Source organism: Mauremys reevesii, linkage group 1 (genome assembly GCF_016161935.1).
Source record: "Mauremys reevesii isolate NIE-2019 linkage group 1, ASM1616193v1, whole genome shotgun sequence".
In the NCBI taxonomy this organism is placed as follows: domain Eukaryota; kingdom Metazoa; phylum Chordata; order Testudines; family Geoemydidae; genus Mauremys; species Mauremys reevesii.
The window spans coordinates 47,335,986-47,362,990 of NC_052623.1; the positions used below are offsets into that span (position 1 = coordinate 47,335,986).

The following is a 27,005-nucleotide window of genomic DNA, read 5'->3' on the forward strand; positions in this document are numbered from 1 at the left end:
TAGTTTACCTTTCTGATTTGCTTCAGGTGCCTGCTCCCTCAAACAAAAAAGCAACAGGCAGAGGGTGATGACTTTTTCTCTTCAATTTTCCACTGACCAGGCAGTCGGGGAGTAACCATTACTATGGGTTGTAAATGTGTAAATATTTTTCAAAATTGGGAAAATTTTAGAAGAATTATTGCATATTTTATAACTTTCCATAATTTTCTACAGTCTCTGACCTAGACCAGGGTTATCACTGTGATCTATTTTTTCGCACACACGTGCCCCACTAACTTAGACTTAGTTAGATGTAGGTTTTCATTACTTCACATTTCTATGCCACTAACAACAGTCCTTCATTATGTAGATTACTTATCATTTAAGACATACTATAGATAACAAAAAGCTGTCCAGAAACTGGAATTCCTTTTCTGAGGCATTTTTTTAATTTAGTTCCAAAACCCAACAAAAATTTAAATCCTGAAATTTCCTACAGAAAGGGAATTACAAAATGTAATTTGAAAAAGTTGAAATGACATTTTGGTTCAACCTTTTCTAAAATATTTCCAGAACTCTGTGGGTAATCCAGCGAGCCCTGCCTCCCTGGCAATGTGCCTGGCAGGCTGGTCTGAAACTGGGGACCGTGGAAGCCTGGGCTGCTGAGGAGTTGCAAGCCTGGAATTGGAGACCAGAACTTCCATCCTGGCTCCCCATAAGCCAAGTTTCTGTCTGAATTTTGTCAAAATTGAAACATTCCCACAGAATGTTCTGATATTGATAAATTAGGATTTTCCAAAAGAAAAATGTTCCCTCAGAAAATTTCCAACTAGCTCTAATAATAAAGCCCAAGGCTGAAAACTGATATTTGTGCAAGTAGGTATCATTAAAATCAATGGGGCAACCCACTTGATTAATGATAATTCATGAGATAAGGGTTTGCAGGATCTGGTTTCTTCTCTGAGTTATAAGTCCTTTTCATTTGAATCTATTCACTTTTAGTTATCTGAATATCTTCATCAGTTTTAACAAGTTTCTTGAAGCATGCTGCCTCCCCCCAGTAGAGCTTTTCCCAGCTGCTAGAGCCTTTCACTATAGCAGGGAGACAATGGGACATTACACGGCTAAAAGTTGCAGTATGAATGTGGGTGGCACAGCTTGGACATTTAGAGAGCTGTGTAAAATATATATCTTAGGGTTCCGGCATGTAGGGCACTCTACCTGCCTAAGCTGTGCCTTACCATCTACTCTGCTATTTATACCATGCTAGCTGAGCATGCTGAGTCTGTACTCTGTATGCCACTGTAAGTGTAGACGTACCTTTAGAGGAATAAGCAGTGTCTCTGCTTTTATGCCTATTAGTACATATCTAGCCTATTGATTTGTATTTGTACATAAACAACTTATTTTGCTGAGTGAGCTTCAAATACACAGCGTTTTAGACATATAGGCTCATGTACACAAAGAAAAGTACTTGGACAGAGGGATTTTGTGCTCGTGTATGTGTCTAATGAGGGCTTGTCCACACTGTAAAATTACATTAAGTTAAAACACAACACTGAGGGCTCGTCTAAATGATCAGCTAGTGTGCAATACGCTGGGGTGTAAATCTATAGCACTCCAGTTTGCCACATATTGTCAGGGTCCATGTGAACTCTGCTGCTATGCATTAAAAATCCCCTAATGCCCATTGATATATTGTGAAACAGAAGTACATCATTGTGCACTAGGGAACTTATGCATGGCAGTGGGGCCCACACAAACAGTTGGTGCACAGCGCACTGGAGCACTGTAGATTTAGACCCCAACTTGCCATGTCTAAATGATCAGTTAGTACATGCCCTGAGCAGTGATGATGAATAACTCGATGTTGAACTCAGAGGATAGGATTTTCAAAAGATCTCAGCATTGGCCTATCTCTGCTTTCATTGATGTTCATAGGAACAGAGTTAGGCCTATGCTGAGTGTTTAAGAAAATCCCATCCTCAGTGCAGATGGACTGTCTGGTTGGATTTTCAGAAGTTCTTAAAGTGACTTTGGAGCACAAATCCCATTGACTTTCATTCATTGCAGAGTTAAAAACAAAAGACCCTGTCAATACGGAGCACTAAGTCATATTTAATGTAACATTAGTTACCATGACTTCTCAAGATCATGTTCTAACATATTGCACTTGTCCACCCCAGATACGTTGTTAGGGTAACAAAATCATTCACCTGCACTACTTCGGTCTGTCATCCAAACAGTACTCAAGAGAGATTTCTAAAGATTAAAATCAAAAGACAATGCTCTTATCTGTTCATGAAAAAATAAGACACCATATAATAAAATATTGTATACTTTAGATTTACTGCTGAAAAATGAAAGTGATGTCATTTAGGAAGAATTGAATGTCTGGAGTGACTTGAAAGTAAAGTTTTAGATGTGAAGTAGTGAAGGCGCTATGAGGTTTAGTATTTCAGTTTAAATGCTTATCTGAGCACTCAACCAGTCCTAACTCCTCACTTACTGCTGTATTCTTTTGTAGTAAATGAGGGTAGGGTAGGTGACTGGGGCGATAACCAGGCTTTCTGCTTCTTCCCAAATAATCCATTCAATGTTTTTCTTTAGGTAGCTCTGTCTTCCTCTTCCCCTCACCCTTTTCCACTACAGGTGCAGCACCACTCAGCAATAACTCCTACCTAGGTCTGCTGATCTCATCTCTTTAAAAGGCTGTCAGGGGTCCAGCGCAACTGATGCTCAGTGTATCAAAAACAGGGCAGGGAGAAAGGAGAGAGCAAGCAAGATGTTTCCTTCTACCTATGCCAGTGAGAAGAGATAATCTCACCTGTAGAGAGGAAAAGAGGCGAGAACAGTCCATGAGTATGGGTATGAATAATGAAACAAATAAAAACTTAAGTGGAGTATCAGAGCATTTTTAATATCTGTTGGACAGAAATAGTTTCCGAAAGGAATCTGTGGTGTTTAATTACTTACTGTGCTTTATTGAATAACCCTGTACTGTATGGATCAATCCTGCATAACCAAGAGGATGGACAACAGGATTTTCCATTCCTAATTTTCTGTAGGTGCCTGGATATGGCCAAGCTCTTATAGTAGAACATATATCAGAAGATTTTTAATGACTAGATTGCAGCCAGATCCATCTGCACGGCCACAGACAAGTATCGGAGGGCGGGGGAGAAGAATATCCTGTTGAAATGGAGAGTGTAACTTCGGAGCAGGTCTGCACTAGAGTGCATGCTTTTTGCTTTTTTCATTCCGTATCATTTAAATGTTGAAATTTTAAAATCATTATTATTAAAATATTGTAAAATGTCCTTAAAATGAAAGTACAAGACTGTAGTGGTACATGCCAGCTAAATTTATAATTCAGTAGAATAGACCTTGCCAATGGAATTAAGCAGATACAGAGCCAACCAAAATGTGGTCTTTGTGAGTTTTTCTTTGTAGTTCTCCTTTCTGTACAGTCTAATGAAGGATGTGCTTCCACTCTCCCGCCTTCCTGTTTTGTTTTTCAAGGAAATTGAAAAACCCTGCATTTTCACCACATGTAGTAATTACATATGTGATTCTTAGCAAAACAAGATTTATTAGACTGATTCCTTACACACGGCCATAATTAGGGTTGTATCAGCATTTCCATTATATCCCCCTTATTTTTCAGGGGTTTTAGATTTCAACTGTGGAAGTTCATTCTGGACTGAAATATGGCTTAGAAAATTGTAGCATAAAGAGGTTTTTGTATTTATAAAACATCTGATCACTTAATATCCCTTCTTTGTTTGTAAATCAATAAAAGCAACAATCAAAAAGCACCTTTTTAATTTTAACATTCCTCTTTCCTCAGAAATCATGTTTTACTGTGACTCTGCCCCAGTGCCCTCTTCCATCCAGGCAAGAGACCTAATAGTTCTTTTCCATTTCTAGTTTCTGTAATCCTGTGATTTAACACAGATGGGATTCTGTCAGAAGCCTGACTTTTCCAGAACTGGTGGGTTTGAATCCCACCCGTTATGCTGATTGACCCCTGCAGATGTGCCTGAGGCCATAGTAAGCTGTTGATAGGGGAGGAGCTGCTTTCTTGCTGACAACCAGACTTTTCCTGTCACTCTATTCCCATCCTTTAAATTCTAGTGTTCTCTAGATTTGGCTGAATTGGGTTTGTTGGGTTGAACACCTGTCAGGATTGTTTGATGGTTAGATGATTGAGCACATCAACCCTTTCTTAAATGCAGAGCATTATACAGGACTTTACGTCTGGAGTTGTGAAGGAATTTTTCCTCCTGGCAGATTAGCTGCTTTTTTTTTTTTTTTTTTTTTTTTAGGAATGAACTTTTTCCTCCTCTGGAGTATTTTGCAAGGATCATTTGGTAACAACTGCAGTTTACCTTTCCTTCTCATCATTTGTGGTTTGCTTTCATTGTATAGGTGATACAATGGTCATCAGTCTAGGTCATGCAAGGGTTCTCAAGGCATTATCTTCACCCATGCATTTAAGCCAGGGAGCCTTATTCTCTTCAGTGGGGAATACACTGTACTTTGTACATGTATTGCACCTTTTACCAAGTAAATTCAAAGCACTTTACTTAGTTTTAATATAGGTGGGTTTGAAGTCTCTTTCTCAGTATTGCCAACCCTAGATGTTCAAAAATCATGAGTCAGGTCATCAAAAATAATGAGATTGGCTTTAAAATCATGAGATTTTATAAAAATAATAGATATTATGTTCTTTGTATTTATCTTCTGCTTTTTGAGCCTTTAAGGGTCAAATTTTGAAGCTTTCTCCATAGCCATGAGGGCTAGAAACTCACTTTTTCTTTAAGAATAAGGCTGAAAACATTACATATCACGTGACTCCAGGAGGTGAGGATTTAAGGAAAACAATAATTATCATGAGACGCTTGACAAAAATCTTGAGAGTTGGCAACACTGTGAGTTTCTGCAGACAAAGACATAAAGGTGCCTGTGTGGCTTCCAGCTCTTCAGCCAGTGCTAGGATTGCAAGGACTGAGGGTTTTGTTTTGTTTTTGCTTTTTGTTTAACTGTTTGACTTTTGAAAGACTTAATAAAGATGCTGTCAGTAGCTTCTGGGAGTGGTGGTTGTAGTTGTTGGTTGTTAAAAACAATGTATATAATATTGTAAATTCAAATTTTTTCATGAGTCTCACATTATTTGGTGATGTTCTCAGAGCTTCATCTTCTGGAGTCTATAATTAAATGCCTTTTTAAGGTACATTTTTAGCCCTTATGATTTTGGAGAAAAGTTAGAAAATGTAAACACTAACAGCTCAAAAACCAAAAGACAAATAAAAAAAACCATAATTCTTTTTAAAAAATCTCATAATGTTAAGCTATCATCTATCTGCAAGGTACCACCAGAAATATTTTAATATGAAAACTCTGTAAAATCATTGTAAAGTTTCCTTTCCCTGTTATTACTAATGCCAAGTTTTTTCTAACTAATGTTAGAAAAAAGGAGAATATAATCATTCAGTGATTTTCTGATCTAGTATATGTTACATCAGTTGTTTCCATAGTACAAACTGTAAAATCCTGGAGTAAGTTAGGAAAGAGAAGATGCTGTTTTATAAAGTATTTGTTTATATACATAAATCAAAGTAATCAGGAATGATAGGAAAAGATGTATGTATATTAAATGTACATGATAATACCTTAATTAGATTTTAAGCAAATTCTATAAACATAAGCTGAAAATATTTCAGTAAATTGAACTGCACTGCTAAGCATTGCCTGTATGAAACTGATACTGATTACATATAATCCTCTTTTATCTGTCTTCCTAATGTGTTTATTCATGAACTTATTTAATAAAGAACACAGAACTCCTAAGCAAGTCCATTTGAAAGTATTTAACAAGAAATATTTACTCAGAAATAACAATAAATGTATAGATTGTGATACACGCCGAAATTGAAATGTCAACTAATCTTAAAAAAAATTGAGTCGGATTCTGTTTGCTATTGATGGAGCTTGTCTGGCATTCAAAAGGTTAAAGCGAGTCAGTAATGTATAGGGCAGGAGCCCAAGTTTCATATCTTTGTTCTAACTCCCAGCTGGCAATCCTGTCTGCTAATCCCAGTGGAAACTTCAGTTTGAAATACAAAACTATTTTTGAGCTTGCGTATCCTTCCCCACAGATGTTTGGGGCCTTAATGACGTGTTTCTTTTATGATTCCTTTTAAATTCTTGGAACTGAAGTCTAGAAGCCTCACTATGCAGTGAATCTTTAAATATCCATTTTTAAAACCATGTTTTGTTTAAATAAATAAATAGAGCTGTGTGTGACCAAATATACTTTGAAAGCCTCTATATAATTTTATTTTAGCAATATAAAAGCCCATTTTAGGAAGTTCATTCTTTTCTTTGGTTAAGAATTTCTTTGGCATATAGCAGGACTTTGTAATTACAGTATGCATTTCTAATTTATGTTCATATATAAAAATATAGCAGCATGCAAATATTTTAGTTTTGAATCTTGAAACGGATGAATACAGTTACAAAATGAAATGCTCTGTTTAACTACCAAGTATGAGAATTTCAATAATTTCTTCTAAATAGCTTACCTGTTTCTGTTTCTAGTAGTGACTTGTGCAACCTTTCATCTCATGAGTCAATCCTATAATTAGTATTCCTCTTTGCCAGAGGCACTCTGAATGTTTGTTTTAGGTACTGTGTGTCTGCAAGAAATTTAACTTAATCATTGCTCTTTAATGGTGGAGATGGTTGACTCAATTACACTAGCTTTAAATGAACTTGAAATTCCTCAGTTACAGAGAAGGGGCCAGTGATTGACCTGTATTGAATAAGTATCAGTGCCTGTGTTCTTTCTTGTATGTTTACTTATTAACGTATCTTACCCTTCAATCCACCTACAGAATTCCCATTCATTCATGAATGCAATTGCTTTGATTGTAGAATACAGTATTCTTAATTTGTGAGCAATCTTACACTAGCTAAAAGTCATTTAAAAAAACCTGATCGCTGGTATTGGCTCTACATGCTTATTATTTAGTTTGGCTTTCACATTGATTAAATTTAACTATCCCATGAATCACAATAAATTAGAGAGATTTTTTCAGTAGAATTTTGATGTATGGTGTTTTATTTGGGGTTATCTGGAAAAATATCTGATCAGAATGCTGTAGTTAAGACTGTGTGCAGTTTTTTTTAACAATTCCTAATTGAAAAGGTTTTGATATAATTTTTCAATTCTGTGGTTAGCCTGAGAGTATTAGTTTCACTACTACCAACCACATATAAAGGCCTCATTTACAATAAGGAAATTAAGGAAACATTTTCAACCATTGATAATATCAGTACATCTCCACCTGTATTAGTAATATGGGCAGTCTCAGTCCGGCTGGGTTGACAGCTGCAACTGGCTTTTTAAGCACAGTAGGTCCAATTCATCATCATTTATACCACTGCAAAGTGAATGCAGAATTATGCCAATCAATATGGTATTGGTGTCTGTGCTGGTGACTGCACAAGAGGTGGGACAACAATGAATCAGTCTGTGTTTCTGCTAGACTTGCTGTTTAAAATGCCATTGGCAGCCAGAGTCCCAATATTGCTAACATGGTGTAAAGTAGAAAGGGACAAAAAAGGGATCGGTATTAATGTGACAAATAGGGAGCCAGAAAATACTCATTTCAAATGTCAGCTCTGACGCTGATTCACTGTCTGGTATAGGGTTAGTCACTTCACTTCTCTGCCTCAGTTTCTTGAGCTGTAAATTGAAGATAATGCATAACTACTTTAGTGGAGTGTTGTGTGAATTACTTAGTTTTTTAATCTCTATTGATATGATATTCTAATTACATATATTAAGCTTAAACTGTTTGCGTTATTAGCTTCTTATTGTAAAGAATATAGAATAAAAGCAGAGCTCTTTCTTTAGTAGTGAGTACCATGAGTAAGCTTGCATAAACAGGTGAGCCCTATTTTGTGTCCTGAAGTTTGCTAAAAATAAGGCCTGGGAGTTCACTGGAGCTAGTTCCACTGGCAAGGGCTCTCTAAAAGATTTCTTCCCAAACAGACAGCAAGAGCATAATTCCAGAGCTGAATCCCTAGTGGGACATAGTACCAGACATTGAAGCAGGGGCGGCTCTAGCCATTTCGCCGCCCCAAGCATGGCGGCACGCCGCGGGGGGCGCTCTGCCGGTCGCCGGTCCCACAGCTCCGGTGGACCTCCCGCAGTCATGCCTGCGGATGCTCCACCGAAGCTGTGCGGGACCAGTGGACCCTCCGGGACCCTCCACAGGCATGCCTGCGGGAGGTCCACCGGAGCCGCCTGCCACCCTCCCGGCGACTGGCAGAGCGCCCCCTGCAGCATGCACGCCCCAAGCACGTGCTTGGCGTGCTGGGGCCTGGAGCTGCCCCTGCATTGAAGGTCAGATTGTTGGGCCATTTCTCACAGCCGTGAGTAGTTATTCACAGGAGTGGGACTACTCAGCAACGTGTGAGTACAGGCTTCATAATCTGGTCCTGAAAATTTAAGTAATAATGCTCAAGCTGCAGATAAAGGCCAATGGCTCTGTTATATTATTGAAATTCTGTCTGAGAATTTCAGTATGAGAATATAAAGATTTACTGAAATAGCGGAATGTGGTAGTCTCTGTTATTGGAAACTAATTTAACCACGACATTCAACTTTCTTTTGAAAATCACAAAAGCATTTTATATTCCTGCGAAATTAATATTAAAAGACCACTGTGGTATGCAAACATTACCTTGCCACTTTGATTGCATCCTTTTGCTTTATTGGGGAGAAAAGGAAAAAGTCATTTCAAAGGTGTGAAAAAAAAAAGAGGAATACTTTTCCAGAGGGGTTGTATATTTTAAGAAGTTAAAAGCTCTCTTGCCAGATTTCAGTTTCTTCATATCAGATTCAGACAAGTTTTTGATAGGAAATTCTATTATCTCTTTGTTCTAGTGTCTTATTTTAAAAAACATCTTGAATTTGAACTTGCAAGCTCTCTCACTTTTTCCTTTCTTCATTGTCATTACAGATTCTTTCTCCTTGTAGAAGACATTATTGCCATAATAGTGCGGGTTTAAATTTTGGAAATTATTGTGAATGAGATTAACTGCTGAAGTTCACTTAACTTTTGCCTTTTACTATATTGGCATATCCATGTTTTAGTGAGGACCATATTGGGTGTAACCTTCTGTAACTGTAGTAGTATTCTATGCATTCTTCTAGGACAGAAAATGCAGCTTTTACTACAAAAAAAAGTAGAACCACATTTTCAAAAAGCAGCCTATAATCTTACATTCACAAAACTAATGTACACATATTTTTATAGTTCTAATATATATATGTATTTATATATATATATATTATAGTTCTTCCCCACTTATACTTTAGTTTACCTTTTTTTATTCCTTAACATGAAATTGCAGGAGATTGAGGAATTTTATGAGAAAAAAATAATGTTGTATTGATTGTTTTTATTTTTCCATTCAACCCACTTAGCAAATAAATTTCCCAGTGTTATTTAATGAAATTATTATATACAAAATTAAACTACATTCAAAGAACATTAAGGTTGTAAAGTGAAGCACACCAAGGTTAGGAAATGCCAGTACTCAGTTTGCCCATGGACCCTTAATTTGGCTCCCATGTACATATGCATTACAGTACAGTTTTAATTCCATTATCACATGGTCTTTTTCCATAGGACCTCTGCCTCATTTAGTGCACAGGGTGGGCAGAGAGCACAGAATAGTCTGTAATTCAATATTTCTTTTTATTTTCATCATTCCATGCTTGACCCCAGGCTTTATTTTCCATACTCCATATAAACCCTGCACAGAATACAAAATTTATAACTTCTTTATGGGCTTTTCTTTGCTGCTTTCACCAAAATATGCAAGGGTGTCAAAATCATTAATGAATTTATCTTCACAACATCCTGCTGAAGTGACCTGATGATATTATTCCTATTTTAAAACTATCCATGTCACTGCTTTGACTAGTCAAACCCATTTCTCTTTATACATCTAATGTGGTATTGTTGTTTTCTGTGTATGGTGTGGCGCTTTTGTCTCGATTTTTTTATTGTATGTTATAATAATCTTTAAAAATACAATAGAAGGGGGAAAGAATGTCTTAGCTGCTTGTGTACTGAGAACAAACATTTCTTAATTCAGTTAAAATTAAGGATGCCATGAATGATGATGTAGGGTTTCAGCCTAGGTACAAAACTTTATTGGCATAATAGCAGTATTAATAACATAGATCTGATTCCTCTTAGAGATCTAATTAATCCACTTTGTTTCTAGAATCAGAGAAATATAGGGCTGGAAGAGATCTTGAGAAGTAAGATCAAGTCCAGCCCCCTGTGCTGTGCAGGACCAAACAAATCTATACCATCCCTGGCAAATCTATACCAACCTGCTTTTAATAACCTCCTATTATGGGGATTCCACAGCCTCCTTTGGAATCCTACTCCAGAGCTTAAATACCCCTATATTTAGTTAGTTTTTTGTAATATCTAACCTAGATCTCTTTTGCTGCAGGTTAGCCCATTACTGCTTGTCCTACCTTCAGTGGACATGGAGAACAATTGATCACCTCTTCTTTATAAGAGCCCTTAACTTATTTGAAGACCGTTATCAGGTTCCTCTTCAGTCTTCTTTTCTCAAGACTAAACATGCCCTGTTTTAAACCTTTCCTCATATGTCAGGCTTTATGAACCTTTTTATCACTATTGTTGCTGTCCTCTGGACTCTCTCCAATTGTCAATATCTTTCCTTAAGTGTGGTGCTCAAAATTGGACTCAGTACTCCAGGGGAGGCCTCACCAGTGCCAAGTACTGCAAGATAATTACCTCCCATGTCTTATATACTACACTCTTCTTAATAAACCCCAGAATAATATCAGCCTTTGAACAGCTGCATAACATTGTTGACTTTCATTCAATTTATTATCCACTATAATCCCCAAATCCTTTTCAGCAATACTACTACCTACCCATTTATTTCCCATTTTGAAGTTGTGCATTTGATTTCAAACCAATTCTCCAATTTGTCAAGGTTACTTTGAATTTTAATTCTGTCTGCCAAAGTGCTTGCAACCCCTCCCAGCTTGGTGTCACCTGCAGATATTGAATAGTATCAGACCCAGGATTGACCCCTGTGGGACCTTGCTAGATAATTCCCTCCCAGTTTGACAGCAAACCATTAAGAACTACTCATTGAGTAGTCGCTCAACCAATTATGCACCCACTTTATAGTTATTTCATCTACATCATATTTCCCTAGTTTGCTTATAAGAATGTCATGTGGGATTGTTTCAAAGGCTTACTAAAATCAAGATTTATCACATATACTGCCTCCTCTCTATCCACTTGCATTAAACACCTCTTTTTTCTTGATGTAATCAGTTATTAGCTCTCCTTCCACACTAAGTAGAGGACCTATACTTTCCTTCATCTTTCTCTTGCTCTTAATGTATTTAAAGAACCTATTCTTATTGCTTTTGATGTCCCTTACTAGGTTAAACTAATTTTGTGCTTTAGGCTTTCTGATTTTGTTTCTACATGCTTGTGCTATTATTTTGTCCTCCTCTGTCAGGGTTCCCTCCCCACTCTGAACTTTAGGGTACAGACGTGGGGACCTGTATGAAGACCCCTAAGCTTATTTCTACCAGCTTAGGTTAAAAACTAACCAAGGCATAAATCCTTCCTTGTACCTTGGATTAGGTAACACTGCCACCACCAAGTGGTTTAAACAAACATTTAGGGAGGGCCACTTGGAGCCCTACCTTCCCCAGATATCCCCCACAGCCCCTACACCTCTTTTCCTTGGTAGGCTTGAGAATAATATCCTCACCAATTGGTACAGGTGAGCACAGACCCAAACCCTTGGATCTTAAAACAATGAAAAATCAATCAGGTTCTTAAAAGAAGAATTTTAATTAAAGAAAAGGTAAAAAAAATTACCTCTGTAAAATCAGGATGGTAAGTACTTTACAGAATAACAAAAGATTCAAGAACACAGAAGATCTCCCCTCTAGGCAAAACCTTAAAGTTACAAAACCAGGTATAAACTTCCATCTTAGACAAAGGAAATCACAAGCCAAAATAAAAGTAAGCTAGCGCATTCCTTCGCTAGTACTTACTAATACTAATGGAGTTGGATTGCTTGCTTTCTTGATCTGTCTCCGGGAAGCACACAAAACAGACAGACAAAGAACAGACAAAACAAAACCTTTTCCCCCTCCCCAGATTTGAAAGTATCTTGTCCCCTTATTGGTCCTTTTGGTCAGGTGCCAGCTAGGTTACCTGAGTTTCTTAACCCTTTACAAGTAAAAGGATTTTGTGCCTCCGGCCAGGAGGGATTTTATAGTACTGTATACAGAAAGGTGGTTACCCCTCCCTTTATATTTATGACATCCTCCTTAGCAATTTGTCTATGTTTCAACTTTTTTTTATAATTCCTTATTGATTTTCAGGCCGTTAAAAAGTTCCTGGTAGAGCCATATTGGCCTTTTACTATTCTTCCTTAGATTCATCAGCTCTCAGGCCTCTGAATCCCCAAGATAAAAAGTAAAAATTTGGCCACCAAAAGAGGAACAGGTACATGCATGTCTGAGATCAACAGGGATGTGTTATATGGTAGCAGCCATTTTATGTGTTTGTGTTTATTCTTACATTCAAATTCATGTGAAGATAAATCTGAACATTTCTGGATTCATGTATCCTATTTTTGCTTTATTCTCTTAACTCAGAAGTAACCGATCTATCTCTTGAATTTTCATGTGATCGTTCCTCACACTGTCTAACTTTTGTCTGAAAAAATTAAATGCCTCATAGCGGTTTATTTTGATCACTCTTTTTTAATTAGTCTAATCTTACAAATAATCTAGTTTTGCCTATCTGGAGAATTTCAGCTTGCATGGAAAGAAATCTTAATTCAGATGCCGCCCAAGAAGAGGGAGGACCTGTTTGCTCAATAATTGTACTGAATCTAATGATCAGCGATGGAATGTTTTGGCAGGGAAATTGCAGCTTTCTGTAGGATCTAAATTATTTGAACACCACAAGAGTTTCATTTTGATCTGAGATGGGTGAGTCAATAAAAACAAAAAAAACTGGGGAGGCAAAAGGCCATAGCTACAGCTGACATTCAGATTCATCAGTCATATTTATAGATTGAACTATTTGTATTTAAAATACCAGAAAATATCTGTTGTACAAAGCTATCTAGATGGAGAGAGGACAAAAATTAAGAGTAAACCATTACTTTCAAGAAAGTGTAGTGTGTTATGATATTGATAATAAAGCAAATATCCTGTTAATAGACAGAAGTGAGGAAACTAAACAACGGCTTTACTGTCTTCAGTGGTTGCAAAAAATATTTAAAGCAATACTATAAAAGCACAGGCCCCTTTCTAAAGTATGTTTTCCTCTTTGCATGATGAGTACTGCATAGAACATTAGTGATAGTTAATAATCTAATTGTTGCAACCCTTTGCAGTAACAATGTTGGGCTGCATTTTGCAACTCTTATGAGTAATCTTTCTGGGCTCAGTCATGAGCCATCCTATATGTCCATGCAAGCTTTGGTTCCATCCCTCCCTTCCACCTGCCAGCCAGTACAGTTGAGCCAGTGCAAAGGAGGAAACAGCTGTGTCAGGAAAGGGCTGGCACATCAAGTTGCCAATCTAGCCCTCTGATGCAAGCAACCCTCTTGATTTTGTATGAGGATTACTCGAGTAAGGAATGCAGAATCAGGCCCATCCATCATGTACAGTTCTAGTTAGCTTATACTGTATCCTTTTGTTTTTGCAGAAAAATCTTTTCTAATTAAAACCATAACGAATGTGTACATGTTTATCAACCAAAATAAATATCTGTGATTTCTGAAGGCTTTTCAGTCTATAGTTTTGTTAAGAACTTGGAATCTTATTAGTCTGCACACACATGATAATACAAGCATGCATTGTAGAAATATATATGGGCACTACAGACCTCTATGAAATTAGAACTTTGAAGTACAGGATCTGAATCTATTATCCTACCATGAAATAGAGAATTCAAGGAAAGGGTGAATATTCTGAAATTTGAGTGTGGAGTGTGATCCTCTGATTTCTATCTTGGCTGCAGCCAAATTTTAAATGGTTAATATTCAACCTATTCTAATACATTCAAGATTTTAAATAATTAAACTAAACACTAGTAAACATAAATTTCCTAATATCAGAGTACAAGAAATAGAGTAAGATTGGCAAGCTTTTCAAAGGAAGAAGTTATTGGATACCTTGAATACATTTTGGAAAGTATTTACATAAGCTTTAAGGCTATCATTCATATTTGGATCTGAACAGAAAACCATCCCAAAATATTCAATCCTTGTTCATAAAAAAATTTCAGGAAAAGAATTTGGCCCAAAGTACAAATCAAATCCAAATCTGAAGTAAAAAAAATAACTTTTTCTGCTCTGCATGGCATCCTACCAAGTCCTTGTGCAAACAGGACATGATTTTGATTCAAAGGATGGAAGCTCTGCAACAAAATGAAGGAAATATGGCAGTCCTTGAAAAAAATAGATGGGCAGTAAATGTCCTCAGATGTCAGAAGATGCAAAATGAGCCCCTAGAAACAAAAAAATCCCAAACAAGTCATTGCTGCCAACATTATACCCACATTAACATTTGCCACTGGATTTTTCTGGATGTTCCAGATTTACTTGTGGAAAGACATATTTTTGTGTCCCTATTTCAGTTTAGGTAGGGTTAAGTATATAAAGCCTTTTAAAAAAATCTTTTAATATTCAAATAGCACCCAAGAAGATGCTGTTTCCTATCTGTACACTGACTCTGTCAACAATTGGAGTCATTTAAAAATATATATTGTGGTAGAAGTGGGCTTGAAAAAGAAGAAATTAAGTTCTAAAGCTTTCTATTTATAAACAAGTATTGCAAGATTTGTCAACAAATGATGAATACATGTATAGTTGTATTTCCACCCTCCAAGGGTTCTTGGTACATTTCTTTGAAAAACTGTGTGGGGCACCAACTTGGAAACAAAATGCTTCAAAGTCAGCAGTTGGAGCATATTTGAAAAATGTGGTTTGACATGATGAACTTTTGGATCTAGTCCATGCACGCAAATGGCTGTCCTTTTGCAGATGTTAGGAGACAGTCTTTCCAGTGTTTACCACAGTCTCTGGTCATGTTTAATAACATTTCTTACCTCTTACTCAAAGATCAGGAGAAAGCAGTCAATCTTTTATTCGTGGGAAGGTTCAGAAATCTGATCAGGATTATTTCTTTTTTCCAAAGATGTTATCTCGTTATAGTACTTGTAATGTGTTATCAATTTTGTGTTTTTTCTGTTTGGTGGAGAGTAGAGCAGGAGAGCTTGGAGGGGTGTTGTTTGTTTTGTTTGTTCTCCTTTAAATGAGCATACTCATGTTTTAAACATTTGCAAATTGAATTATTTTCAAACTAAAGTTATTAGCACTCATTCGAACCAAATATAGAATGGACAGCTAAAGTGGAAACTTCTATTTATAGTCATGCCAATGTTTCTGTCTTGATCAGCAACACCCTTATTATTCCAATATGTGGGCTAAGACATTTGAATTCATTTTTATCTATACAGGGTTTTAACCTAAACATTAAGATGTAGCACATCACGCACTCTGCCATTTTGCTCTAAATGAAGCCATAATTAACATTGTTTTACTCAATACAGCTCCTACTAGTTAACAATGATTTGACTCAATATGTATCTGACTAATAGAATACACTGCATAGAATTCTGAAACTTAGTACCCTTGGTGCTGACAGTTATTACTGTATCCACTGAAGGCACATAAAATGTCAAATCCCGAATTCTGGTTTCAAATGGTTAATCTACTACAGAAAACTTTGTCATTCTTATTCCTGTAGTTACTGTAATAAGCCACAGTTCTAAGTAAATGTTAAAGGAGGTGTTTTTACTTTTTGTCCAGTGTCTGGTTGCTTAGTATAAATTGGCTGAAAAATTCAACTATTTTGTTTATTGGCAGACCTTTTAGTGATACAGCTGGGATTTGCGTGTTTAGTATTACCACAGATATTGCTGTTTAATCATCTTGAATTAACGAAAAGTTTGTTTGTTTTTAAAACACATCTCTGCCTACATTGTATTATTCATTAATCCAGGGAAGAATTTGTATTTAGTCTTACTTCTAGAAATCAGTACAGGAGGCACTCTTAATATTCTGGTTTCAGAGTATTCTTGGAAATTCTTGCCCTAGAACAGGGATCGGCAACCTTTGGCACATGGCTCACCAGGGTAAGCACCCTGGTGGGTTGGGCCACTTTGCTTACCTGACGGGTCCGCAGGTTCGGCTGATCGCGGCTCCCACTGGCCGCGGTTCGCCGCTCCAGGCCAGTGGGGGTGGCGGGAAGTGGCAGCCAGCACATCCATTGGCCTGGAGCGGCAAACCACAGTCAGTGAGAGCCGCGATCGGCCGAAGCTGCAGACACAGTAGTAAACAAACCAGCCCGGCCCGCCAGGGGGCTTACCCTCGCAAGCTGTGTGCCAAAGGTTGCTGATCCCTGTCCTAGAATATACAGGAACTGAGAGTTTGAAAACTAAATGCAATATTTTTTTTCTGAAATAAAGTGCCTTTTTAAAGTTTATTTTTAATAATGCACAACATTGTGTTCTTTCCAGAATCTCACTGTAGGGTCTTCCCTCCCTCTTCCCCCGGTTATTGTATTTTAACAGCATATTGGCACCAGTTCTGCAAAGCACTTAAATATGTGCTTAACTTTAAGCATGCGATTAAATCCATCTCTATCCCAGAAAACATTTAAGCATGTACTTAAGTCCTATAACAAGCTTAATCACATGCTTCGGTGGTTCACTTAATCTGAGCCATTATGTTTGTGGGTCTCAAATAAGAATGTAAGAACATAAGAATGGCCATATTGGGTCAGACCAATGGTCCATCTAGCCCAGTGTCCTGTCTTCTGACAGTGGCCAATGCTAGATGCTTCAGAGGGAATGAACAGAACAAAGCAATCATCAAGTGATCCAGCCCTTGTCGTCCAGTCCCAGCATCTGGCATTCAAAGATTTAGGGACACCCAGAGGATGGGGTCACATCCCTGACCATCTTGGCTAATAGCCATTGATGGACCTGTTCTCCATGAACTTATCTAATTCTTTATGGAATCCAGGTATATTTTTGGTCTTCACAACATTCCCTGGCAATGAGTTCCACAGATTAACTGTATGTTGTGTGAACAAGTACACAGGTTTTAAACCTGTTACCTATTAATTTAATTGTGTGACCCCTGGTTCTTGTGTTATGTGAAAGGCTAAATAACACTTCCTTATTCACTTTCTCCACACCGTTCATGATTTTATCATATCCCACTTAGTTGTCTCTTTTCCAAGATGAATAGTCTCTATCTTTTTAATCTCTCCTCATTTGGAAGCTGTTCCATACCCATAATCATTTTTGTTGCCCTTCTCTGTACCTTTTCCCAATTCTAATATATCATTCTTGCACACAGTATTCAAGGTGTGGGTGTACCATGGATTTATATAGTGGTATTATGATATTTTTTGTCTTATTATCTATCCCTTTCCTAGTGGTTCCTAACATTCTGTAACCCTGCTCTAAACTAATGAAGGGAAATGCCTTTATCCCATAATCTGAAATCTAAACACTAGGTAGACCATGTGCCATAATAATAAAAATACTGTGATTTCAGTACAATGAAAAAGTTTCAACATATAAAATCAGTAAGCATGGAAAATTCTTGGAGTAGTATTCCTTTAGCATCTTTATAGACATGTAAAAGCAACAAAGAATAGACATGAGTTTTGAGACATGACTTTTTAAAAAACCCTGTTATCCTTTGGCAAGACACAATGGTACAAGAAAGGCCCACATTTTGGCTTATACCCTAGCCTTGCATAGGGACCCCCCAGCATGGCCTCTTTTCCTCTGCAGAGTCCCACTGATTACAGCGACACTTTGCATGAGTACACAGATCCATACTAGCAGCTCCTAATGCAGCCTCAAGGCCTACTAGAATGTTGTAACTATATGAAAACAATTAATTTCCAGACTTTCAGTAGCTAATCCTCCACTAAAAGCCTTACCTCTGTTCCAGGACACCTGAGCTGACCCCCTCTACATTCTGGCCAAATCCTCTCTCCTTCCCTGACGTAGCACTCACTACAAGCCTCCTGAAGCCCCAGGAAAATGGTCACTCCTTAAGGAATTTTTAAAACTTGCGATTAACCATTTGCCTAGAGGTTTTCTTAGTCAAAAAGCATGTTCTCTGCAGACTTGCAGTGGGTCAGAATGAACATAATATTTAATAGTAATACCAATTTGTTTTGTGGCCAATAAAATTGTTAATATGACTGGTCTAAGAGGGCCTGGGATTCTTTTAAAAAAAATACTTGGTGTCCACAAACCCTGCTGATGTGTATATTGGAAATACTGTACTCAGGCCATGTCTATGCTACAGGTGCTACAGTGGCACAGCTACGGTGCCATTGATATGCTGGGTAGATGCTTCCTACAGTGATGGAAGGGGTAGATAATCCACCTTCTTAAGCAGCAGTAGCTTGGTCGACAGAAGCAATTTCCATCGAACTAGCCATATTTACTCCTGGGGGTTAGATTGGCATAGCTATGGTGCTCAGGGGTATGAAAAACTCATACCCCTGAGTACCAGAGCTATGTTGACCTAACTTTTAAGTGTAGATCAGGCCTTGGTCTAGAAAAATGTATTTTAAAAGTAATATGCTTTGATAGTTCAAACAATCTAAGGATCCTGTTCTCTCTTATTATCATGTTGCAAACTTAGGATAACAACCTATTACATGTAAGACTTGATTAGTGATTTTATCGTATTCTGGCAGGACTTGATCTCCCAACTGAAAATTATTACAATGGATAATTTCTCAGGAAATTATAGTCTTTCAGTTTTAACCAAGGATGTTTTCAAGACTAGGCACATTCTACATGTTTTCATAAGTTAATAAAATGTGGTTTGTTGGGCTTTTTAAAAACTTGCAGTCAGATAAAAGCTCAAAGGTCTGGTTTTTTCCCTCATGAAAGTTTATGGAATTAATGTAGATTCCAGTGTGCACTAAAATTGATAAACTGGTCTGAACTGAGTCAGTGTAAGAAAGCTTTTTTAAGCAGTTATAAGAAAGCATTTAATGAAAAATGAAAACAAAAATTGGCACATCCTCAATATATAAGATACCTCCCATAATTGCAATTGGACCTCTTTGACACTAGTCAACTCCTATTCTCTTTGCCATGTAAAAATATTCATTTTCCCCCAAAACCAAAAGGATGGCTGAAATTGTTAGTATGGTGGCTGTAAGAATTGTAATCTGTTTATAACAAACCATCACTATATGTACATAAAGTCCCATCACAGTTGAAAATCCGGAGTTTGATTCTTCTGACAGCCTTGGTGCCTGTGTGTATATGCAACCAAGTTTAGGACAAAATGGTGCTTCTAATGGACTTGAAGTCCTGTGGACCTCTAACTCACAACAAGATTCCTTAACAGGGGAGCATGAAAAAAATGGCCTAGTGTGTGACTGTAACTCCTGCTAGTGGGTGGTCCCTTTAACTATACAGTTAGCTACATTCTCAAAGCTGGACAGATTTCCTGTAGCTCAAGTAGCAAAGGCCTGTGTTTTGTTGCTAAAGGTCCTGGTTCAATCCTCCCTGACAACCAGGGTGTCTATATGTATGCAGCCACAAATCATTATACGCCCATTTAACCAATTGTGCTATTTTAGAAGTGTCTGCACCTGACAGCATAATTGAGGGTAAGTAACATAACTGAGGATAAGCTATATTAATATTGGTTATACAGCTTTGCTGTTGACACATTAGAAGATGGAGAGTCCTTTTTTTCTGTGCTAAGAGCCTGTTCTAGTTATATTTCTTGGATTTTCCATTTACCTAAACTGTCCACACAGCATGCCTTACCTATGTGCTTAATTATATTTTAGGTACTATCAAAGTGAATCTTGTGAAGATCCCATCAACTGCTTCCAGTCCTCGGGATACTGCTCTAGCGGCTGTTATATGCAGTGCCCTGGCCACAGTGCTCTTAGCTCTTCTCATCCTTTGTGTTATTTACTGTAAGAGACAGTTTATGGAGAAGAAGCAAAGCTGTGAGTTTCCAACTATTTTTGTTTTGTTTTGTTTTAAGAGTAACAAGAGTGTGCAGTACAACAGATCCCTTTGCAGGGTCAAGCTTTTGGCAATATGGTGTGAATGTAAGCCTGTTTAAAATAGTACAAAATGTGCAATGAGAGACTTGTCGCTTTAAAATTTCAGTACTAATATTACTATATTATTGAAGAAAAAATGCCAAGTTTGTCACTAAGGATTTATCCATATTTATAGACATATTCAAGATGAATGAAATGCCTTAATCAGCTATGTTTTAATTAATACTTTTGTCAACATTTCATCCATATTTTCAGACTGCTTAAAATTAACATCAAAATAAGAGCAAACTTAAAGCATGATATTTTGCCCTCATTTTAAAAAATATCTTTAATTAAGATAAAAATGACTTTAAATGATCCTTAGATGTATAAAGAGGAAATATCAGGTAGGAATAGGGAGATATTACCTCTATATATGGTATTGGTGAGGCCACTCATTGAAAAATTGGAGAAGGTTCATAGAAGAGCTGCCAGAATTATTTGAGGGCTGATCTTATAATGAGTTTTAAGGAGTTCAATCTGTTAAACTTATTGTAGTGAAATTTAAAAGGTGACTTCACCATAGTCCATAAGTACCTACATTGGGTGAAGATTGCTTATAGTAGAGGGCTCTGTAATCTAGCAAATAAAGACAAAATAAATATCCAGTGGCTGAAGCTAAAAATATTCAAATGGAAAATACTGCATACATTTTTCTAGTGAAGGTAATTAACCATTGGAAGATCTTACTAAGGAAAGGGATGTATTCTTAATCACTTGAAGTCTTTAAATCAAGATCAGATGTCTTTCTAGAAGAGATTCAAGTTGAACTACAATTTCTTGGACTCAGTGCAAGAATACAATAGCCTGTGTTATGCAAGAGATCAGACCACATGATCATAAGGTGTCCTTCTGGTCTAACGTCTGTGAAACAAGAAATGTGAACATTTTGTGAACTATAATGTTAAATACTCCATAAGTATAAAAAATTGTGAACAAAAACAAATAGAGCATACTGATACATTTTCTCTTCAATTTTACTCAAAGGGCCTGTGAGATCACTGGATATTCATTACAATGGTTCTGAACTGTCGTGTTTTGATAGACCCCGGCTTAATGAATATGCTCACAGAACATGTTGTCAGTGTCAACAAGATGCATCACAGACATGTGGTAAGTTAGGTCTCCATAAGGCCTTATGGAAATAAGAAGTCTAAACATCAGGAACACATGAAATGCTGAGTTTTTATCTAGCAGTCGAGTTGCTTTGGTTGGTTTCCTAGTTAAATCATGGTAATTTGACATTATCATTCTTTCTTAAGGTTAGGATTGACTGTAAGTGTTAAAAGAAAGTGGCCTTCTCATTATAGGCCTAGAATTTTCCAGAAGCTGTTGAGGTAGGTTTTGTTTTATTGTTTTGGGTCAGCTGATCCTTCATGTAAATAATCTGCCAGTTCAGACTTGTGAGAGACAAGGTGGGTGAGGTAGTATCTTTTATTGGACCAACTTCTGTTGGTGAAAGAAACAAGCTTTCGAGCTTACACAGAACTCTTCTGCAGGTCTGTTTAGACATGTTTGTTTCCTATTGCTCCTAAAAAGTACTGTTAGCTCAGGCTTTGAGATTTAAATTGATGTGTGTGATCAGTCAGCCTGAACTTCAGCATTTTCACAGTGAACCTAATCCCAAGGTTACATTAAGAATATGTCTACCCTGCAGTAAGACACCCACAGCTGGCCCTTGCCAGCTGATTAGGGCTCACAGGGCTTTGGGCTGTACACTGAGCTCTGGGACCCTCCCACCTCACCTGAGCCCATATGTCTACATTGCAGTTAAACAGCCCCTTAGCCCGATACCCATGAGCCTTCGTCAGCTGGCATGGGCCAGCTGCGGGATCTTAATTATTGTGTAAACCTACCCTAGGAGGCTTGAACATTCAAAGTTATTAAACTGTGGTAAACTAATATCAGTATAGACACAGTTAAAATCACCACATGGTACTGATTATATCATCTAACACCATACTAAGAGATCTGTTTTTCTATGTACATTTGTAATTACCATTATAGTGTCAGCATAATAATTTCCTCTCTTATCCCCTGTTTCTAGTGGCTCAGAGTTTTCTAAAACCTTCCATTTTAGACTGAAATTTTACAGACATTGGTCTCTACCCAAGGATGAATGTGTAAAAGAAAGAAAGAAACAAAGAGCACACAGTTCAAGGATTGCTTCAGAAGTATAGTAATTTATTGCTGGCCTGTACCAATATTAAATTGCTACCCACAGCATGGCAGCTCAGTGCCCTGGCTCTTTACTGCATGAGTAACCTTAACTGTGGCCCATTGTGCATATGTTGAAGTAACAAGCCTTGTAGATGGTGGGAAGCAGTAGGTAGATGTGGCATATCTTGACTTTAGTAAGGCTTTTGATACTGTCTCATGTGACCTTCTCATAAACAAACTAGGGCAGGGGTCTCCAACGCAGTGCCCGCGGGTGCCATGGTGCCCACCGGGGCATCTGTGTGCGCCCGTGTACTAGCCGACGGACAAGCATCCGCCAAAATGCCGCCAAAAAGTGGCGTCATCAAGAGGCATTGCCATCAAAATGCCGCCGAAAATCGGCATCACTAAGAGGCATCACCACCGAAATGCCACTGATTTTCGGCGGCGACGCCTCTTGACGTTGCCACTTCTTGGGGCATTTCGGCAGATACTTGTCCGCCAGCCACGGTGGCTCGTCATCCAGCACCCACCACCCAGAAAAGGTTGGGGACCACTGAACTAGGGAAATACAACTTAAATGGAGTTACCATTTTATGGGTGCATAACTGGTTGGAAAACCGTTCTCAGAGAGTAATTATCAGTGATTCACAGTCAAGCTAGAAGGGCATATCAAATTGGGTCCTATAGAGATCAGTTCTGGGTCTGGTTCTGTTCAATATCTTAATCGATGAATTAGATAAAGGCATAGAGAGTATACTTATAAAGTTTGTGGACGATAAGAAGCTACAGGTGCTTTGGAGGATACGATTAAAATCCAAAATGATCTGGACAAACTGGAGAAATGGTCTGAAGTAAATAGGATGAAATTCAATAAGAACAAATGCAAAGTACTCCACTTAGGAAGGAACAATCACTTGCACAGATACAAAATGGGAAATGACTGCCTAGGAAGGAGTATTGTGGAAAGGGATCTTGGGGGTCATAGTGGATCACAAGCTAAATATGTGTCAACAGTGTAACACAGTTTTAAAAAAAGCAAACATCATTCTGGGATGTATTGGCAGTAGTGTTGTAAGCAAGACATGAGAAGTAATTCTGTTCTACTCTGCGCTGATTAGGCCTCAACTGGAGTATTGTGTCCAGTTCTGGGTGCCACATTTCAGGAAAGATGTGGACAAATTGGAGAAAGTCCAGAGAAGAGCAACAAAAAATGATTAAAGGCCTAGAAAACATGACCTCTGAGGGAAAATTGAAAAAATTGGGTTTGGTTAGTCTGGAGAAGAAAAGACTTAGAGGGGACATGATAACAGTTTTCAGGTACATAAAAGGTTATTACAAGGAGGAAGGAGAAAAATTGTTCTTCTTAACCTCTAAGGCTACTACAAGAAGCAATGGACTTAAATTGCCGTGAGTGTTAGACATTAGGAAACAATTCCTAACTGTCAGGGTGGTTAAGCACTGAAGTAAATTGCCTAGGAAGGTTGTGGAATCTCCATCATTGGAGATTTTTAAGAGCAGGTTGGACAAACACCTGTCAGGGATGGTCTAGATAATACTTAGTCCTGCCATGAGTTCAGGGACTGGACTAGATGACCTCTCGAGAGCCCTTCCAGTCCGATGATTCTATGCAATGCAACAGTCTCTAATGGTTTTGTGCAGTTTCCCAAAGGATAGGCACAAAAGACTAGCTGAGAGTGCATGGGCAGTCCTGTAATTTTTCTCCAGAGACTCATTTTTTTCTGAAATGAAAGTAAAGTCTCTCAGTTATTGTTAATGTTATTGTTGTGGAGAAAACCCTCAAAATAAAACCTAAAACAATAGCTATGAGGAAAGGACTGCCCATTCTTTTCAAGAGGTGCTAACTCAGATGCCAGTGATGACGGTTGAAATGTCAGCGTTTGTTAGCTATTTTACTCCTCATAAAAGCGTGTAAGAAAGGAGAGGAAGTATCATATTATGAAGAACTAAAGTAGTGGTAGGTAGTAGGCCCTTACTAACACACCTTGGGACTGAAGGAGGACACAAATGCTTTCATTTTCCTGAAGGGGAGGTTCAGCTTTTAAAAGATTGGGATTTACAGGAATAATTAAAAAAAACATTTTTTACAATGACATCTCACATCTTCATGAATTAATTTATGTAAAATTGGGGGGAAATGATAAGTTTACAAGAATACAGACTTTAAACTTATGGCCCTGTTGTGAATTAATTGAGGACATGTTTTACCTCTATTAAAATAAAGTTTTCTTCTGTAGGCCCAGTTCATTTGATTCCATCTCTGTGCTGTGACGAGACCTGCAGCATGGAGCACAGCAGTCACAGCTGCACTTTCCACTCTCAGACTACACTTTATGAAAGGTAACACAGTTTTTTAGAGTGTACTGAGTATTAACTATTTTGCACGTTAGACAAATTAATATTTATACAGGCTACACAAGTTCCAGTGGAGCTTAATGAAAAACTTTGAACTGCTGGCAGTCCTGTTTGCCAGATTCATGAAAAATTCATGTTATGGTGAAACAAATTCTGCATTTTCACCCAGAAGAAAAACTACACAAGATCCAAGCCTTAAATTTGGACACTAGTAAAATAAAATAAAATAACACCTTATCTTGGGGAGTGTCCTAATTTCCTCCCCAGATGGATTTTCCTCCCCTCTCCCAATCTGCCTTTAGCCTTTTGGTGACCCTCTATTCCCTGATGGTCTAGCAGGATGTTGTGTAATCTCATTCAGGCCTCTGGTTTGCCTGGAACAGTTACTACAGTGAACCAGAATTCTGGAAGCCAGTGGTATGGCCTGTAATCTCCATGAACTCAGTTTATATTTTTTTTGGTTCAGAAACTTTAAATTGCTCTCCGAATTGGCTGATCTGTTCTAGTACTTTTGAGATTACTATGAGATTTTGTTTAATCATTTATGTACAAATGCCCAGTACTGGATTAATGTAATGTTGATGAGTCCCATAGTACTAACTATTCATCTACTCCTAGCCAACTTTGCATCTGGTCAAATATAAATACAGTGGTGATACAGTTATTTATGCATCACAAATCCTATACAGTGAGGAAAAATAGAAAGCTTTTGATGTCATCTGATATTTCCTAACTGTAGATTTTAACACTGAATATTTTTTTAACCAGAATTGTTTTCTATATGAGGTTTTAACTGACCTTTAGCTGTTTTGTTCCTGTGGTCAAATGTGACTAAAAATTTAGAGGTGGTTTTAAATAGCTGCCCTTGATACAATATGGCTTAGTAGTCTAAGCATCAAATTTAAAACATGTAGGCATTCTGCAGCTACATGTTCAAGTGCCAGGTTGACTCAGCCCCTTTATCCTTCCATTGCTGACAAATTGAGTTCCATGCAGTTTGTGTGGGGTCTTTGGTTAAGACTTTAAAAATAGAAGTCCGGTCTACTCTCTCAGGATATAAAAGATCCCTTGGTGGTTTCCATAAGAGTAAGGGTTTGCCCCAATTTCTTTTCCCAGAAAAGTCTCTTTCCTTCAACTACATTGCAAAAAGAAAAACTGTGGCAGAGAGTCTCAGAGTCTGGGTCAGCTGACTCAGGCTCACGGAGCTCATGCTACAGGGCTAATAAAAATTATGTAGACATTCCTGCTTGAGCTGGAGTCTGGGATCTGAAACCTACAGCCTTGCGTGAGCAAGAACGTCTACATGGCTTTTTTCAGTCCTGTAATGCATGTCCCACAAACTTGAGTCAGTTTACCTGGGTTCTGACAGTATGTCTACACTGTAATTAAAAACCCTCAGTTGGCCTGTGTCAACTGACTTGGGCTCGTGGGGCTTGGGCCAAGGTCCTGTTTAATTGCAGTGTAGGCATTCAGGCTTGGACTGGAGCCTGGGCTCTAGGACCCTGTGAGATGGGAGGGTCACAGAGCTCAGGCTGCAGCCTGAGCCCAAATGTCTACATGGCAATTAAGCAGCCCCTTAGCCCGAGCACCATTAGCCCAAGTCAGTTGGCATGGGCCAGCTGTGGGTTTTTAATTACAGTGTAGACATACTCTGAGACTTATTGCCATGTTTTGTTTTGTTTTCAGTGTAGACGTACCCTTAGATACCACAGTAATAGTCACCTTCAAAATATCTGACCTAGACTGTGACTTACCTGAAAACTGCTTCCAGTTTCTTTTTCTTTGTCTAAGATGAAAGTAGTCCCTCTAAAAATAACCTATCAGTGTTCTCTAATATTATGTATATTGAATGCAAAAACAGAAATTAGAGCAAAACCATTCTTATTAGTCACATCAGATACTATTTTGAAGGCTGGTTGTAAGGGATGAAGAAGTCTAAAGAAGAGAGTCACTAAGGGCTAGTCTACACTTACCAGCCGGGTCGACACGGTGAGTTCGACTTCTCGGAGTTCGAACTCCGGAAGCGCCGCGGTCGACTCCGGTACTCCACCACTGCAAAAGGCGGTGGCGGAGTCGACGACTTCAATTCCGCGGCGTCTGGATGGGTGAGTAGTTTGAACTAGGGTACTTCAAATTCAGCTACGCTATTCACGTAGCTGAATTTGCGTACCCTAGTTCGACCCCGCTTCTTAGTGTGGAC

The 27,005-nt window shown here is 38.0% G+C and overlaps 1 protein-coding gene across 7 annotated transcripts in view; it reads left to right on the plus strand.

The window, feature by feature from the left end:
- The window catches only part of TNFRSF19 (TNF receptor superfamily member 19), a 101,575-nt gene that overhangs the window by 68,096 nt on the left and 6,474 nt on the right, over positions 1-27,005 (plus strand). For 6 of the 7 annotated variants that reach the window (XM_039537076.1, XM_039537093.1, XM_039537057.1 and 3 more), the window contains 3 exons: positions 20,009-20,173; positions 21,260-21,385; positions 24,688-24,790. In XM_039537076.1, the coding sequence (XP_039393010.1) occupies positions 20,009-20,173; positions 21,260-21,385; positions 24,688-24,790 (394 nt within the window). Of the gene's footprint in view, positions 1-20,008; positions 20,174-21,259; positions 21,386-24,687; positions 24,791-26,693; positions 26,795-27,005 lie in introns of all 7 variants that reach the window. The other variant, XR_005598013.1, reaches the window with a different exon arrangement.